The following is a 17,115-nucleotide window of genomic DNA, read 5'->3' as shown; positions in this document are numbered from 1 at the left end:
TGTTGTGAATCCTACAGACTTATTTTGGGCACACAAAGCCAGAATCGTATGTCAGTGGTTTAATTTCAGCCTTTGTTGTGGGTAATGTTTTGTTTTTGGCTTTGGTGACTTTTTTTTTGTGAATTTTGCACTTGCTTTGTCATCGTCAGGTGTCCTCCAGGACACTCGGGCCTGTCCTGTGAGATGTGTGCCGCTGGTTTCGAGCGCGTCCCCGGTGGCTCGTATCTCGGCACCTGTGCTGGTTGCAACTGTAACGGACACGCCAGCGCCTGTGATCCAATCAGTGGACACTGTCTGGTAATGTCTCCTTTTGGTGCACGAATGGCTGACCATCACGTAGGAATTCATAGATGAAGCACACCTCGCCTCTAAAGAATGCAACGTTTAATGAACGCAATTCTGAGTGAAGGAAACAAGTCTTTCTTTAAAGGGTTTAGTGGTAGAAATTGAATATATAAACAAGAAGTAGGTTGTTTTTATAGAATCAGAATCTGAATTATTTTTATTGTCATTATGCCAAGTACAATTTTTCCCAATCACTAAACAATTTTTAGGGTTTTGGAGCTTTAGAATAAGTGATAAGTAGAATAACTTTTCAATAACGAGTCCTCTGTTTGCTACAGTCCACAGTCTCACCATTAGATTAAAGTGAGAGGACGTATTAGTGTTTTAACCAAAACTCTCAACTTAATGTTACTTATTACTTTGAGGATGATCCATGTAGAAGATGACCAGTGTTTTTCTTCTCACAGAGCTGCCAGCACAACACAGAAGGCCCTCAGTGTGACAAGTGCCGCTCTGGCTACTTTGGCGACCCAAGCCGAGGTCGCCCTGATGACTGCAAGCCCTGCCCCTGTCCATACTATGAAACAACGCGCCGGTAAATTCACAGAAATACTAATACAGAATAAAATGCACACGCTTGGAAGGAATCCTGAGGACTGTTTTTTCCATGCTGACCTCATTGAGAAATGTGAATGCCATTTTATTCATTCAACATGCTTCTCATTTACCCACGCCTGTACACTCTGAAGGTTCTCCGACACCTGCTTCCTCGACGTTGACCAACAGCCAACGTGTGACGCCTGCAGGCTCGGCTACACAGGAAGACGCTGTGAAAAGTGAGGAAACTCGTATTTAACGATCTCTACCCTTTTTGATTGTGTTTTTAAATAGTTTGCAGATGAGGTGGAGGTGAAGTGGTTCAGAGCAAATGGCATGACTGGGGGTAATAAAGTGGTACTATATAACACATGGATAGGATCTCATTATTAGATGTTATCTTAAGGTGCAACATAGCTGTGAAGGATTATGCTAACTTAGAATTTCTTATATTTTTGCACACACACACCAATCAGTGAATATTTAACCCATCCTTATGAGACAATTGTCGTGAACACACAAACTGGGTGCAAGAGCATCTGCACTCGGGGAGTAATGGGAGGTTGGGTCCCAGAATTCAACCTGAAAATCCTCAGGTTACAAGTCCACTTTGATTTGTGGCCACTCCTCTCTCATTATTTATGTCTTATTTCAGATGTGCTCCTGGTTACCAGGGTAACCCCCTCCTGCCTAATGGAAAATGCATTCCCAACCGTGAGTATATGTTCAACAACTGCACTGATATTTTTCGATGTTCCTAGTTTCAGCCCCACTATATTGACATAAGGATTGTTTTACCTGTTGTACAATGCAGTCATCCAGCAAAAGGTCATTAGGGGTGGGGGTTTAACCTTGTATAATGATTACCAGCGGTAATCATTGTAGTATGTGGTCATGGCTCAGGTATGCGGAATGGCTGAACACTCCCAGGTTTGCTTTCCTCCCGCAATATCATCTTCTTTTCACTGCTCTCCCCCTGCAGAAAGCTCCAAGTGTGATAACAGAGGAACAGTCAGCTCCAGCAGCAGGCCGTGCAGCTGCAAGGTATAAATGCAGCGGGACAAACTGTTAAAACGATGTTATAACTGTCTATTGTTAAATCCACAGCTCATGTCTGCTTGAAGTGTCTTTGCTGTGTTCTATAAACTGCCATGTTTTGATCCAAAAGTGAAGTGTGACAAGCAGATGGTTTGCATGTGTGTGTGTGTGTGTGTGTGTTTCAGAACAACGTGGCAGGCGCTCAGTGTGACGAGTGTAAACCTGGATTCTTCCATCTATCAGAAGCCAACCCCGAGGGCTGTCTTCGCTGTTTCTGCATGGGCGTCTCGAAACAGTGCAGCAGCTCCACTTGGAATAGAGACCAGGTAGTTTGTTTGACTGTGAATGGCAACAAGGAGTGGTGAATATCTCTCTGGCATCAGTTTGATGAGTGATTGTGCGCATTGGTGAGATGCCGTGTACAAAGAAGTGACGGCGATAATCTGTACACTGTACATCTCAGTTCACGTCTCAGCCCGGCAAATTGTTTGTCTCTCAGGTGCGGGGAGGCGTGAACGGGCAGCTTTTCTCCCTTGCCAACAGCGGAAACACTAGAACTATCTCTGAAGGCATCTCCCAGAGGGGTTCCTCTGAAGTGGTCTACCGCTCCTTCACCAGCGTCCCCAACGACATCTACTACTGGGTCCTGCCTGAGAGTTTCAGAGGAGATAAGGTGAGTGAAATCAACAAAGAGAAGACTAGGGGATAAGAGGGGGGAAAAAAAAACCCACCCAAGTGTGAGATTTCTCTCTTTTTCTGTCCCCCTCAGTCATGCCTCAACATGTTAAGTGTAAAGTCTGCACTTACTCACACACTGAGCTTCCTTTGAACCTTTTATTTGATTCACAGCCAAGACAAACACGGGTGTTTTTGTGATTTCCTCCACTTCCTTTCCACTCTTCAGTTTTGTTAAGACAAGCTGCTCTCTCACCTTGTTCTTCCAGGTGACAGCCTATGGCGGGGAGCTTCGCTACACTGTGCGCTACGCACCGTCTCAGCGCTCTCTTGTGATTGATGGTGAGCCAAATGTGGTCCTCCAGGGCAATGGTATCTTCCTGGAGCACCACGCCCAGACCAAGCCCCTCCCACGAGTCCCACAGACCGTCACTGTTATCTTTAGAGAGGTGAGTTTCATCCATGTTGGGAGAGGATCGTCTTCTAGCTAAAGCCAAATCCTCACACAGTGTTATTTGACTAACTTTTCTTTCTTACTTTTTTTCCCCTGTATGATAGTCTGCGTGGCGTCGCGCTGATGGGCAGCCGTGCACTCGCGAGCATCTCCTGATGGCTCTTGCTGATGTTTCTGTCTTCATGATCAGGGCCTCTTATGCGGACAACATGGAGGAGAGCAGGTATGGTGGGAGCTTTCCTCTGACCGCGCTCCGTCCAGTCGAGCGCCTCGACATGAATCCAAGAATATTAACGGTCCTTTTGTTGTGTTAAATAGTATCTCAGACATTAAGATGGACTTCGCTGTCCCTCACTCCACTGGTAATGAACGTGCCCTGGAGGTAGAAGAGTGTGCTTGCCCTCAGGGATACAGAGGACCATCCTGCCAGGTACAGAAGTCGTTTTTAAAATAAAGTTCACGCTTACATAGATTTCACAAAGTTGAAGCATTGCTGCAAGTGTCTGATGACATAGGGCCACACTGCATGACCTTTGACCAGGACAAGCCACTGACTCATATAGACTGCCTCATCACAAAAACACACATGGTGGAAAAACATACATGAAAGGTGACAGAGGGAATGAGACCAGGCTTTTTTTTTTTTTTTTTTTTAAAAAGCACATTTAAAAACAACAGAGTTGACCAAAGTGCTGTACAGTTAGACAACACATGAAAACACCAAGACCAACTTAAAACCAACAGAAACATTAAAATAATAAATAGTTTGCGGCAGTTAAGGGAGGTGTTGATGGGACTCTGCCATGTCAGGCTTTTTCATACAGCAACTGCCACTCACATGCCGATTTGGCACTATTATCTGCCACTTTTAAAACTCATTATTATTATTATCATCATCAGGTTGAAAATTGTTTAGTATGAACTGGGATTTTCCGTTCATGGATTTCATCCATTTCATCCATGTCGCACTCTCTTTGCTCAGTTGCCATATATCTGCTGTGAGATGTTTTTTTTTTTTTTAGAAGCCCAGATAAAATCTTAGTAAATGGAACTTGAGTCAAGGTCAAGTATGAACTGGTATACCCGAGTTTGACTTTTTTTAAAAAGTCTTTTTTCCCATTACAGTCTGTAATAAGTGAATCCTTCCTTGTTATTACACGTCTCTCACCTGGGGTGTTTTTCCATGTTGTTGCAGGAGTGCGATGAAGGTTACACACGTACCAGTTCTGGCCTTTACCTGGGTACATGTGAGAGGTGTGACTGTAATGGTCATGCCAGTAGCTGTGATCAAGAGACCGGCAGGTGTTTGGTAGGTTTCACACTGCTTTTTTTTTTTATCACTTCTGGAACATGCTTTGATCGCTGTACTGAAACACAGTGTCAGTCAGAATTTCTCACCTCTTTTCTTTTTGTGCGTGATCCGACCAAAAGCAATGTCTCCACAACACGGACGGGCCAAGGTGTGAACGCTGTCAGACTGGTTTCTATGGAAACCCTGTAACAGGCGGAGCCCAGGCCTGCCAGCCCTGCCCCTGCCCTGGAACTGCGTCCAGCAACCAGTGAGTTCATATCTAAAAATAATGTCAAGTCAATTAGAGTCAGTACAAAAAAATTCCATTTAAATAAAACATAATAAACAGAGATCAAATGTCTGTTGCCACAGATTCTCAGCAACCTGTTATCTGGACTCTGACGGTCAGCCGACGTGCGACAGCTGTCCCCCAGGTTACACTGGTCGCCGCTGTGAAAGGTAAATCCCTCTTGTTTTCTTTCTTTTTTCTTTTTCTCTTTCTGCTTTTTCCTTTTTTCTTTGCTGTCCTCTCTTCAGGGTTTTAGACACTGCTTAGTGTTTGGGATTACTGGGTGGGTCAGCAGCACGGTTAGCAGGGACTGGCACTGGCACCAGCTGTTTTCCCCTGTTTTCACAAGGAAAGTGATAGAAGCATGTGTGTAGTTTTGCACTTGTCTTGTGTTTGACTGAGCGGTGTCACAGGAGGGAAAGGGGATACATATCGGTGATGTACGTGGAGCTTGAACGTTTGGAACCATGAACCTCTTTTTTTCCTGATCTGCTGTTGGACGTTGTTTTACTACTGTGTAAGGATAAGGACGAGGGACAAGCCATTGCTCAGATTTTACGGTTGTGGAAAGAAGTACGAATTTGTGAGGCGTTTCTCTCCGGGAAACTTTGATTATCATTGGCTTTTGTGTGTCTTTGCTTTCTTCTTTCTTCTGCTTTCACCTCTAAAGCCTTCTCAGTGATTGCTTTGTTTCTTCAGCTTTGCGCTTTGCTGGCAGTGAATTGTGAAGGTGTTGGCTCGTGTGATTTCTGTCTGTGTACAGAGCCAATTTATTTCCTTGGTCTCTACGACATAAATGTAGATGTGGCATTTATGAGGACTCCTGTCTCGCTAATGAATCTTTGTCGCTCCGAGGGCAAAGATGTTCGAGGTGACTTGGGTGAAAGACACAACTCATGAATAGATTCATATTTGAAGGTCTCTGCCTGCACCGTACCTGATTCTGCTGTTTTGACATTAAGAGAGGAGATTCCCTCTGCGGACAGTTGTGGCGACCCCTTCCTGGAGACGCTGATTGAGGGCTTCCTGCCTGTGGGATGTGGAACTCAAGCAGTTTTCAATTACAGTTGGGAAAAACAGATCATACCGATTGGCAGTGGAGATGACGGTGGTGGTGATGATGACTTTGACTTCACATCGCCTGTCACCACTGGCAAAACAACTGTTATTCCCACCAGGTCTTTATTGTCTACTGCAGCTTCCCGTCACACTACACTAACCACTAAAGCAAGCGAGACCTCCCAAGTCTCAGTCACTCCCAGTAGATCGACATCCAGACTCCCACCACGTTTCACTCCCAGCCCAGAGAGCAGACACTCCAGCTTCCAGCACTTGCTCCGGATTCACCTGAACACCTTCAACCAGCGCCTGAGCATGCTGGAAAGCAACACGCTTGATATGAAGGAGAGCATTAGTGGTATACAAGACCAGCAGAGTCATCTCAGCTCCCAGCTGAAGGAGCTCATCTCCATCCATTCAGCTGGAGAGAAGAACACGAAGGTTACAGAGTTAGAGAAGGGCTACACAGACGTGGAGTCCCGCTTGAATAGACTGGAGGGAAGGCTTGAAATCCTGATCGACGGCTTCACTGCCCTGGCTCAGGAGATGAACAAGATGAAACGCACACGGCACATCTCCCGTTCGACAAAGGAAAAGAGACTTCTGCCCGCTTTCACCAGAGTCCCCGCGCTTCCGATGTACTCGACGCCCGCTCATCCAGTCAGAATTATACCGACAGAGACACCGCTCACGAGTAGAGCCACTGTGTCCAAAAGCAAACCGACCCCAAGCAAAAGTCAAGTCTCAACGAGTTCTGCAAAAAGGTTCACAACCACCACGCGTAAACCGAGGACTGTGTCTACAATTAAACCTCAAACTAAACCAGAGCCTGATACAAAAAGGCCAGGTGCAACTAAACCTGAGTCACTGCCAAGACGAACGAGACCAAAGCAAGTCAAAGGAGAGGCAACGATCACCAAATTTCAACTTGAGCCACCGCCTCAGAAATCAAAGTCTCAGAGTAAACAATCGGACCAGGCCAACAAAAAGGATTCTGTACTACATATCAAAACCAACGGACATAAGAAGGTGTTCAGATCAGACGCACCGGTTCTAAAGGAAGCTCTGGAGCCTGGAAAGTCTTCAGACGGTGACTCAAAGAGTCAAAATAAGAAGAAGCCTGGGCGTGACTCATTTAAGTTGGACACAGTCACAACAAGGCCGACCGTCTCTCCTACTACAAAGAAACCCAAGACAACCACAAAGAGAACAACTCCTACTATAACCAAGGTTACTGCTGGTAAGAAGAAGCTCACCACAACAGCGAAAAGAACGTCAGCTCTGTCTAAGCGCAAGTCCACTACTTCAAGGAAAATAACTGAAAAGAAAAAGAAGACAAACTCTCCCTCTGGTGTTTTGGACCTACTGAGGCTGTTGAGTGGTGATCAGAGGTCTGCGAAGCACAAAAAGAATCAAGATTTTTCTCTTCATGTTGTCCTGGGAAGGCTGGCGATTCCTATCAAAATTATTCCTGACGACTAGGAAATAACTTGTCGTATTTAATCTTTTTTTTTTTTAAATTTTTGGTTTATATTGCAAGACTCTGATCCTTTTCGATATTCATGTGTTTCTCTGCTTCCCCCAATGTAACTGAATGAAGGGACTCATTTTATACAGGTTTTATACAGACGGACCTTTCATAGATTTTTATTTTTGTTCATTTGACTTTTGGACGTTGATGACTTTAAGTGTGTGTTATGACTCTTTGTAAGAACGGTTGCACAAAGCCCTGTAATGAAGACATAGCTTCACAGTCGTACCTCTCATGTGTATACTTGTGTTCATGTTATTGTGGCTACACTACCTCAGGTTTGAACCCATTGCTTTGATAGATCTTATTTAAAATGATATTTATGCATTCACATGGGTATGTTCGGTGTCAAAGGATGCTTTGTCGCGGTGTCCTGGGAAAAGTGTCACACCTCCGTGTTGCCCTGTCCTTTGCATACTCTTTGTAACACATGCACTGGTTTTTGTATGCAGGATAAGGGAGACTCAAAATGTCCAACCTGTTTTGGGGGACCTTTCAGTGTGGAGGTATAACTGGAGACGTACGGTTTTCCTAGAATACCAGTGTCGAGTCTGGGTGTGTTTTTATTGGCTTATCAAGAATAAGGTGTCAAGCCAAGTTTCAAGGATAAAGAATTGAGAATTAACTTTATATCAGTTTGTCCAACCCTTTGCTCCAGACAGCACTATATAATCAGTTATTGAATGGATCCTTTTGACATTGTAGACAACTATTGTCCCCAGAGAATGACACCCATTGACTTTGGTGATCACCTGGTTTGTCATTTCCAATCTGAGCATGTTGTAGCATGCTGGCTTTCAGCTAAATTTTACAAGCATGGCTGTACACAAAAGCTTCAGCCAAAATGAAATAGGGACTCCACAGAGATTGGCTTCTGCACCTGAGGTGAAGTGCACACAACACAGACGGAACTCATTGCCAGTGGGTTCCCATCTCTCCACCTTCTGTGATCCCCCTGTGTTTTTGTATCCTGGGGCCAAACAGAGAGAGACAAATGACCTGACGTATTGTATATGTGTGTGTATATATATATATATATATATATATATATATATATATATATATATATATATATATATATATATACATATATAAAAATGTGTATATATATATATATACATATATATATATATGTAGCCTGGTTAGTACGTCTTTGAACAGCAGGGCTACCTGCCAAAATGGCTCTGTTTTGATTCTATGTCAGAATGGATGTGCCTAACTTTATCCACCACCAAAAGCAATAGGAATGAGCTGGGGTGACACGTTGCAACCAATAGATTTCACATAAATCCAATAGCATGACACTGCCAGAAAGCGACATCGCATACCTGAAAGGATTTGAATCATCCTCTGAGGGGCATGAATATTTGCTGCATGTAATAAGCTTTTGATATTTATTGCGTGAGTAATGATAATGTTCGTGATAATGTCACTGTATAATCAATAGTACTGGAATAGCACTGGGAAAAGGTGATATACTGTATATGCACCTGAAAACATTTGCCTTTTTCCACTGGGGGACCATGAATACTCACAGCCACCTTCATCACAATCTAGATGGAAGTATTGGATTCATGACTGCTCTTATTTGCCCTGCTATTGCTGGCCATGGTTCGGACTATCATACATGATGTTATCATCACCAGAGAACTGCTAGAAATTCATAGAGGCAGTTTCCAAATGATACCTGTAAAACGTCTTGAAATTATACATAATGTGTGTTTTGTTGAAGTGTAATTTCAAGTTGTATGTGCTTTCTTATAAACACGTTTGACATGTTCACATCTGAATGTATTTTGATGTATTTTGTAATTCCCTGTATTATGAGCAATTATGCCGATCTGTAAATATATGAAACAGCACTAAGTGGAGTGACGGACAAAGCTTAACCCGCAACATAAGCCTGACTGTTCACCTTAGAAGTTAGATGGAATAGGATTTTCCCAAAAGAGTGTTCATAGCATGGAAGTCCTCTTTGTTGGCTGTTGACCTGCGGACCTCGACAGGTGAGGTAAGAATGACCGCAGCTGTCCTTTGGTGGGAAACCTGCACAGATGTGCTGTGGAGATTAGCCCTTGCTCTGGTGGCAGTGGCGTTGTTTGCTTGGGTTGAAGGCACATCGCTTGGCTGTGTCCCAGTATCAAGAAAACCTTTCCTCCTCAGCAGCTTAATCATCTTGATCTGTGGCTTTTTATATCAGCTTTTCTTGCTTTCCTTTTTTCCCCAAAAATCTGGTGATTCTTTGATTCCTTTGTTAATGTTCGTGCTTCTTTTCCTGTGTGAAGGTGTTTCAGCTGTGAAGCTTTTTTTTTTAATGGAGAGATGGAATCAACATCTGAGTTACTGTATGTTGAATGATTTGGCAGCAGCAGCAGCAGCTGTGCTTCATCCATCTCCAGTACGAGCACTGACTCATCATCTTAATCTCATGGAAAACTGTTTGTATATAAAACAAAAGCTGGGCTATGTGTGTACTTAACGGAGAGTACGACAGAACTTATAGATAGATGACTCAGTCTTTTGTTTTTTCTCATCAAATGTATCACCTCCTGCAGACTTCCCAGCTTCCTGCCACATTGTCCTTTGTGTAAACCTTGTATCCTCCTTGACTGGAAATATTTGCTAACACACTTGTCTATTTCTATTTCAGATGCGCTGCAGGATACACTGGCAACCCACAGCTTGGACAGAGATGTACTAATGGCAACAATGAAGTCAATGGTACATTTATTTTCATTACAATCTGGGGAAGTGACTAGGGAAGTTTCCAGTTTCTGTGTCATTCTTTGTCTTAACCTATTGAACTTGTGCGTCAGGTAACTGCTACAACTGTGACCCAAGAGGGCGTGAGTTCTGCAGTGGTCTGGAGTGCCGCTGCAAGGTGATCATCCGAGACACGTTCTAAATGGACACTGACTCTGTGTATACCGGCACGGTCGGATCGCCTTACACCTCATTCTCCTGTCACTGTGTTCCAGATGCACGTAGAGGGTCCGTCTTGCTCCAGCTGTAAGTCTGGAGCATTCCACCTCAGCCAGGACAACAAAGACGGCTGCCTGTCCTGTTTCTGCATGGGCGTCACTCAGCAGTGCTCCAGCTCCACGCACTACAGAGACCTGGTAAGGCCTGAACGTACCGCGACAAGCAAATGATACAGGAGTACCATTCAATTGGACCGATTAACGGACAGACATTTACAGATATTGTCTAATATCCTCTTCTAGTGAGTTATTGCATGGACAACAAGGTCTTTTGTTGCAAAACGCTAACATAAGTTTAATCAAGAAAGTACAAGTTAGAGCTCCAGTCCTGAACTTCTGTCTGAAGAAGTCTGAGTAATTACCCAAACAGAGTGATTATCCCACATCTTCTCTGCCTCGAGGAGAGCGATCGAGAGACTTATATGCTGAGTGCACAGAACGAGCAGCGAAACAAAGACACTTACTGTATTTTACTTCTCAGCAGTTACGATCTGTATCTCAGACACACAGAGGCTGTCTGCAGGAGGAGCAAACAAAAGGCATTTGTTTGTGTAGATTCATCATTCATCCAGATCACAGTTACCCAAAAGTCATGGAATCTGTTGCAGATTTCTTGATCACATTCCAACTCTCATCCGAGGGGCTTCTTTAAAAGTTTGTGGTAAAACCCAGGAATTTAACTTTTTGTGAAATGTGAGCTGAGCTCACTGGAACTCTGAGTGTGCCCGCATGACGGCTGCAGTCGTTGCAGAGCTTCAGGTTGTCAATGATGGTTCATGAGTGTTAAAGTAACAAGAGGTCACATAGAATGCAGTTGCCATTACTATGCCTGTACTACATGTGTCAGGCCTGTACATAGTGCGCCGTAACGCCGCTACAGAAATACACCCAAAACGGACAATTTACGATTTGTACAATCACAAAAACAGAGACAGAATGAACCAAGCCAGTGGGACTAAGGTAAGAAAATAAAAGTTAACACAAAGCGAATAGACCAAACAATCTTCAAACCCGACAACAACGATGAAAATAAGCCGCAGCGAATGCAAGCGCAAGAGAAAGCAGGGGCGATGATGTATTTTTTAGCAGATTCATCTAAACTCTGTGTACTGTCCCTAGATCAGACAAGTTTAGTCTCCCAGGGAGAGATGAAAGGAGAGCATTGTACGTGGGAGAAAGGTGGTGTCTAAGACCTCCTCTTCTTCCTCCTCCTCTTCCTCGGTTGAGAGATGGTTTCTCAGTTTTGACATAGATGGCTTCATTCAGTACTCTTTCAAACCAATCTGTGTTCTCTGGCCCACATGTGCACATCTGGTTCCTCAAGATTGTGCCGAATGTGACCTCAATGATATGACATCTGCTAGTTACGCACAACAGCACTAATCTGCCATTAACCTTTTTTTTTTTTATCCGTTTATAGTCATTAATTGACGTTGTCTCTACACCTGCAACAGATTCACTGTCATATATCGTTCAGTGGACCTTGATTGTATTCCTGATGTGCTCTTGCAGGTGTCCTCAGTCTTTTCTCCCGGGAACTTCCAGGACATTGCGCTGGTGAACCGTCAGCGCACAAACCGCATCACTACTGGTTTCACCGTGGAGGTTTCCACTGAGGGCACTCAGCTGTCCTACAGCAACTTTGACTATCTAGGACAGGAGCCTCACTACTGGCAGCTTCCACGGGTCTACCAGGGAGACAAGGTCAGTATCCAAGAGCACATACAGCAGCTAAATCAGTGGAAGCAGCCAAAGCAAGAGCACAGATCCCGAAGTGCTGAATGCAAAAGGTTGAGCAGCACTCATCATAAACTTGTAGACCTTTCTTTCTCGTTTGCTTCTTCCGTTTTGCTTTACTTCAAAAGCACTGCCAATCTTTCCTTCCATTTCAGCTCATCTTTTACACATTTCCTTATGTGTCTGTGTGGAACATCTGTGTTTTCACGAGTCAGGAAAGTTGTCTATGCTCATATATAACATGGCATTTCTTTGTGTGCTTGCCCCTTTCACTCTTTGTAGAAAGATTCTTTCTTTACTCGTACGAAACGAGCAGAACAGGTACAGTAATGGCAGTCAGTGGTTGTCGTGTTGAAATCGAATGGGGTTTTTTGTACCGTGTTGTCTGGCATGTTTATTTCTTTGAAGTGCAGTGTCTTTACAGAAGCATGTTTTGTTTTTTGCGTCTGTTGCAGTGAATATAGCAAACATACAGTAAATTGCTTTTCTGTTTCCCATCAAATGAGCCATGTTAAACGAACACTGTATTACGACAATAGGGGTAGTACTTTTGAAACATTGTGCTTCCCAACCTCAGTTTTCCCTGAGTTGAGAAATATATTCATTCTTTTCTTTGTTACGTGCTCACCAGTGACACTTTAGCTCCTGTTAGCGTAACTGTTAGCAAAGATGGCGGACACTGTTTACATTATGGGAATGAGGTCCCGTCCCACTACGAGTTAGTCTAAAAAGTGTAGAATTAGCGTTGCAGTTTGAAGATAATTTTCCACTCAAACTGAGGTTGGGAAACACATTTTTTCAAAAATACTGCCCCTATTCTACTGATACAAAGCTAAGTGCAAATCGGTGAAGTATTCTTTTAACTATTGGTCATTAATGGTCCATTGAAGAGCTTCATGCAGTTTAACTCTGCTCGAATAACACCGCCATAACACTCCCAAATACCATCAGCTCAGTGATAAGGAAAGTGATCAAAGAGCAGGCTTTATCCACATCAGTGGAGTGTCTTGTACTTGCCTGTGGAGCAGCTCAGGAAAGATGCTTCCATTTGGAACCAGATGCCACAGATCTTAAAGAGCTAGCCGGATATTTGGCATGAACTTGCGTTGTTGTGTGCTCAGTTTGTGTAGTTGAACAATTCACCAGAACCTAATTATTTATTCTTACAATGATATAGTGACTCATTTGCATGTAAACATATTTCCAGTTGACCTGTGTGGCCTGGATTCTTTGTTTCTAACCTGGTTACTTCGGTGCAGTCAGACCTGTAGATTGCTGTACTACTCATTCAGGAATGATGGCCTTAAAAGCATGATCTCATTCTTACATTTATGTAAATCACAGAGAACAAAAACATATTTTCCTGTCATTGTGACTGCTCCCATGGTTATTGTGTATTCGGTACCCCCAGGGTCATGTCCCACAGCTGGATGATGAGGTCTGGGCCCTCCTCTCTAACTTCTCCAATGGACAAGCGGGTCCCCCTCCGTTCTTTTCCTCTTCCTCTTCTAAATCCTCTGTCTCTTCCTCCTCATCTTCTTCCTCTTCACGGATCCCAACTTTGTCTTCTTCCTCCTCCTTCCCTCGATGGTCTTTGCGTAACCTGAGCCCCCCTTCTCCTCCCTCTGGTGTCCTCTCTTCAGTTAGGCCAACCAGACCTCAACCCTATTCTCCAGGGCGTTACCCTCATCTTCAGGTACACCGTGTCAGAGATTTTGATTTTGAGAGAAGGATATGGATTGTTTCAGATTTTTTTGTTGTTGTTGTTGTTGTTGTGATTTCTGGCTCATTTTGGTGACTTGTCCTGTTTCTGTTTGGGCTCCGGCTTTGCTGCGGATCAGCAGAGCAAGAACAAAGTGAACAAGATTTCTCCTAGCACTTCTACAGGCAACAGCAAGGTAGACAGTGACAGTGACATTGGCATGCCCGAGAGACTGACTTACATACACACAGAATACAGTGATAGAAACAAACTCTACAAGTTCATTAACTACAGATTCCCCTCAGTTTGTCAGTGTTTTATTTAGAAACTTCAATCACCACACATGCATGTTAGTGGATAGGTCACATATTGTCGTTGATCGACTGGGTGGTATCTCACAAGCAAACTCCCATTCCCGCTGTGCTGTTACTGTAATTGACCACTTGAGAGAAACGGCGGTTTACAGTCGACTGTCATTATGCAATTATCTGCTTTCAAACTGTCATTTTCACTCTCTTGACAGTGGGAGTTTTTATTTTTATTTGTCAGATGAAAGCGCAGTGCATCCTCCAGCCTGCTATCAAACTGTCATCAGAGTCTTTAATCGCACTCCGTCCTTGAAGACTTCAGCTGTGTGCCTCACACATTTGTCCCCAGAGTCTTATCGTGTTGTCCTCTCTCCGTCGTGCTCTCCTGCTTGCACTGCACTGCACTCTCATTCCCACTGTGGCTTATTCTGTTGGCCTCTCCTTCCTCCTTTGCCTCTCTCTCTCAGTACGCTCTGGTCTACAAAGGTTTCAGCTTGCACCAGGATGATCTGCTCTTCTGGCAGCTCCCAACACAGTTCACAGGGGATAAGGTAACTCTGAAAAACGTGTGCTGATGTCCCCTCCTGACCCCCCTGGTCAGAGAAATACTGCACCTCTGGACATGCCCCCAATTGTCCCAGTCTTTTTGACTGTGTGCACTGTGATACATGACAGAAAATGGTCCTAGTTTTGTTTTTAATTCATGTTCTGTCCCTGAATACATTTTGGGTTTCTTTTACTTGTCTCTAATTGAATACAGTTTTATTGTTTTCAGTTTTTATTGGTTTTTATAACGTTTGCTGGGATATGTGTTTCCAAAGAAAAGAAAGCCATTTCATCTATTTAAAATATACAGTTAGAAAAAGATCAAGAACCAGAACCGGAGTCTATTTTTAAAACGGTTATTAAAACTTAATAAAACAACACTCATGAGTAAAGAGGATATGATGCCAGTGAAAGGCAGCCAGTCAAGGGAACCGTTACCTTGATTAAAATGATCGATTTCTTTACGTTTGAAAACTGCTAGAAACGTTCATGGTACCGCAACTTTACAACTCGGCAGTTTTAGACTTTTTCATGTGGAAACCAAAACATTTTAAAAAAAAAAAAATGGGACATACACCTGTTCAAACGAGAAGTTAACCTCTTGCATAAGACATTTTTGTTTCTTCATGTTTGACCGGGCAGGAGATCTAATCCCTCTCTTTTCCAAACCCTACTGTAGGTGGGTTCTTATGGTGGCAAACTTAAATACACCATCTCCTATGTGGCCGGTCCCAGGGGAACACTACTCGACGATGCCAACGTCCAGATTATTGTGAGTATGCGCTCATTCCCTGACTCACTCTTCTCTCTGATGGTGACGTGAGTCTGTCGTGCGTTTGCTAACCCCGCGAGTGCCGATGTGTGCAGGGTAATGACATCACTCTGGTAGCTCATCAGCCTTGGAAGAGGAGGCAGCAAGGCAGCAGAGAGACTAACCAGTTTGAGATCGTCTTCAGAGAGGTGAGATGCTCTGCGAGAGCGCAGTGACGTGTTGAGTGTGCCGAGGTGACAGTGACATGTTTGTTGAAATAGCCCGTTTTCCTTGTTTTATAGGAAAACTGGCAACGTCCTGATGGCATGCCTGCAACCCGCGAGCACCTGTTGATGGTGTTGGCTGATCTGGACGACATCCTTATCCGAGCGTCGTACTCTTCTGAGATGCGATCCTCCAGTATCTCTGATGTCAGCATGGAAGTAGCTGTGCCCAACTACAGTGGTTTGGCGCAGGCCCTCGAGGTAGAGCAGTGTCGCTGCCCGCCTGGATACAAGGGTCTCTCTTGCGAGGTACTTTTTTATTTTTATTTTTTAAATGAAACTGTGTGAAGGATTAGTGAGTACTAGAGGATTACTTTATAAGTGCGTCAGAAACATTTGGTGGCCTTAAAATGCAAAACACACACACTGGCTGATTTGTCCTGAAGTACGTCTAAAAAGCTTAACTTGAGGCAACAAAAACAATAGATTTCTACTGTAACTCACTTATAAACCTATAGAAATGGCACAGATAGTGAAATGACATGATAGTGAGAAACAGAATGAGTTCTCCCTGCTTTTTATTTGTGTGATGAGTTGAGCTTTGTGTACACACTTGTGTGCTGTGAGAATGAGGATGATGCTGCTGCTGCTGCTGCTGCTGCTTCAGGTTCCCAGGTGACCTTCTTCTGTCCACCTGTGAGGGACTAGTGAGAGAAATGTGATGTACTCACGTGTTGCCTGGCTGAGTCCGAAAACAGCGTCATTGACGCTTTAACCTGCCCAAGGAAGAGATGTTTTAATTACTCTTTCAGGGTCAGAAAGCACTGTCGATATAGCCTGTATGTGAATTGTATTTAATTAATCATGTGGTATAGTATATCCATCTCCTATTTATTTATTTTTTTATCTGACATGGACCCTCTTGTGAGTCAAATAAAGACTGAATACAATTGAAACATATTATGTAGCTTCTCCCCTTCTAAATGTTGCACACTGGACCTTTAATTGATGATTCAATTGACTGATTTCCTTCATTCATAGTGTATCTGACTTGTGTCTGTTTTAGGACTGTGCCCCTGGTTATACTCGCACCGGTGGAGGTTTATACCTGGGTCATTGTGAGCTCTGTGAGTGTAACGGCCACTCTGACGCTTGTCACCCAGAGACCGGCGTCTGCGGGGTATGAAACTACGAGATTACTGTACAAACGTGTAACCCAGGTGAGATGGATGCATCTCTAAAAGAAAATAAAAATACAACTGTTTCTTCCTCCAGGGCTGCATGCATAACACACAGGGGGAGCTGTGTGAACAGTGCGCCTCTGGCTTCTTTGGTGACCCCACTGTTGGCACTCCGGAGGACTGCCAGCCCTGCGCCTGCCCTCACACTGACCCCGACAACCAGTGAGTACTGGCACAGATAACGAGACCTCGGATTCCAACACCAACACCACATTAATAGCTCAAGACAAGTCTGCGTCTGACTCACTTGCTCTTGTTCACAGCAAATGTCCCTGTCTTGTATATTCTGAAGGTCCATTATTAACCTGAAGCGCCAACTAGTGCAAGTTCAGTTTCCTGCAGACGTCTTCTCGTGTTGTTTCCTCACATTTCAACAAAGCAGGATTTTGTTAACCTTATAAAAGTA

The 17,115-nt window shown here is 43.8% G+C and overlaps 1 protein-coding gene across 9 annotated transcripts in view; it reads left to right on the top strand.

Moving 5' to 3' along the window:
- Positions 1-17,115, top strand: part of hspg2 (heparan sulfate proteoglycan 2) — an 86,330-nt gene that overhangs the window by 42,392 nt on the left and 26,823 nt on the right. For 7 of the 9 annotated variants that reach the window (XM_058643038.1, XM_058643040.1, XM_058643037.1 and 4 more), the window contains exons 17-42: positions 150-297; positions 753-880; positions 1,035-1,121; positions 1,538-1,596; positions 1,865-1,926; positions 2,106-2,246; positions 2,420-2,593; positions 2,865-3,044; positions 3,154-3,272; positions 3,368-3,479; positions 4,245-4,358; positions 4,481-4,608; positions 4,713-4,799; positions 9,870-9,940; positions 10,036-10,100; positions 10,198-10,338; positions 11,713-11,904; positions 12,220-12,258; positions 13,349-13,633; positions 13,782-13,835; positions 14,415-14,498; positions 15,173-15,265; positions 15,361-15,453; positions 15,547-15,777; positions 16,535-16,648; positions 16,744-16,871. In XM_058643038.1, the coding sequence (XP_058499021.1) occupies positions 150-297; positions 753-880; positions 1,035-1,121; positions 1,538-1,596; positions 1,865-1,926; positions 2,106-2,246; positions 2,420-2,593; positions 2,865-3,044; positions 3,154-3,272; positions 3,368-3,479; positions 4,245-4,358; positions 4,481-4,608; positions 4,713-4,799; positions 9,870-9,940; positions 10,036-10,100; positions 10,198-10,338; positions 11,713-11,904; positions 12,220-12,258; positions 13,349-13,633; positions 13,782-13,835; positions 14,415-14,498; positions 15,173-15,265; positions 15,361-15,453; positions 15,547-15,777; positions 16,535-16,648; positions 16,744-16,871 (3,129 nt within the window). The remainder of the gene's footprint in view (positions 1-149; positions 298-752; positions 881-1,034; positions 1,122-1,537; positions 1,597-1,864; positions 1,927-2,105; positions 2,247-2,419; positions 2,594-2,864; positions 3,045-3,153; positions 3,273-3,367; positions 3,480-4,244; positions 4,359-4,480; positions 4,609-4,712; positions 4,800-9,869; positions 9,941-10,035; positions 10,101-10,197; positions 10,339-11,712; positions 11,905-12,219; positions 12,259-13,348; positions 13,634-13,781; positions 13,836-14,414; positions 14,499-15,172; positions 15,266-15,360; positions 15,454-15,546; positions 15,778-16,534; positions 16,649-16,743; positions 16,872-17,115) is intronic. The other 2 variants (XM_058643044.1, XM_058643045.1) reach the window with 1 other exon arrangement.

This window comes from Solea solea, chromosome 11 (assembly GCF_958295425.1).
Source record: "Solea solea chromosome 11, fSolSol10.1, whole genome shotgun sequence".
In the NCBI taxonomy this organism is placed as follows: domain Eukaryota; kingdom Metazoa; phylum Chordata; class Actinopteri; order Pleuronectiformes; family Soleidae; genus Solea; species Solea solea.
The sequence above is the reverse complement of the archived record's forward strand: the minus strand, read 5'-3'. Positions and strand labels throughout refer to the sequence as shown.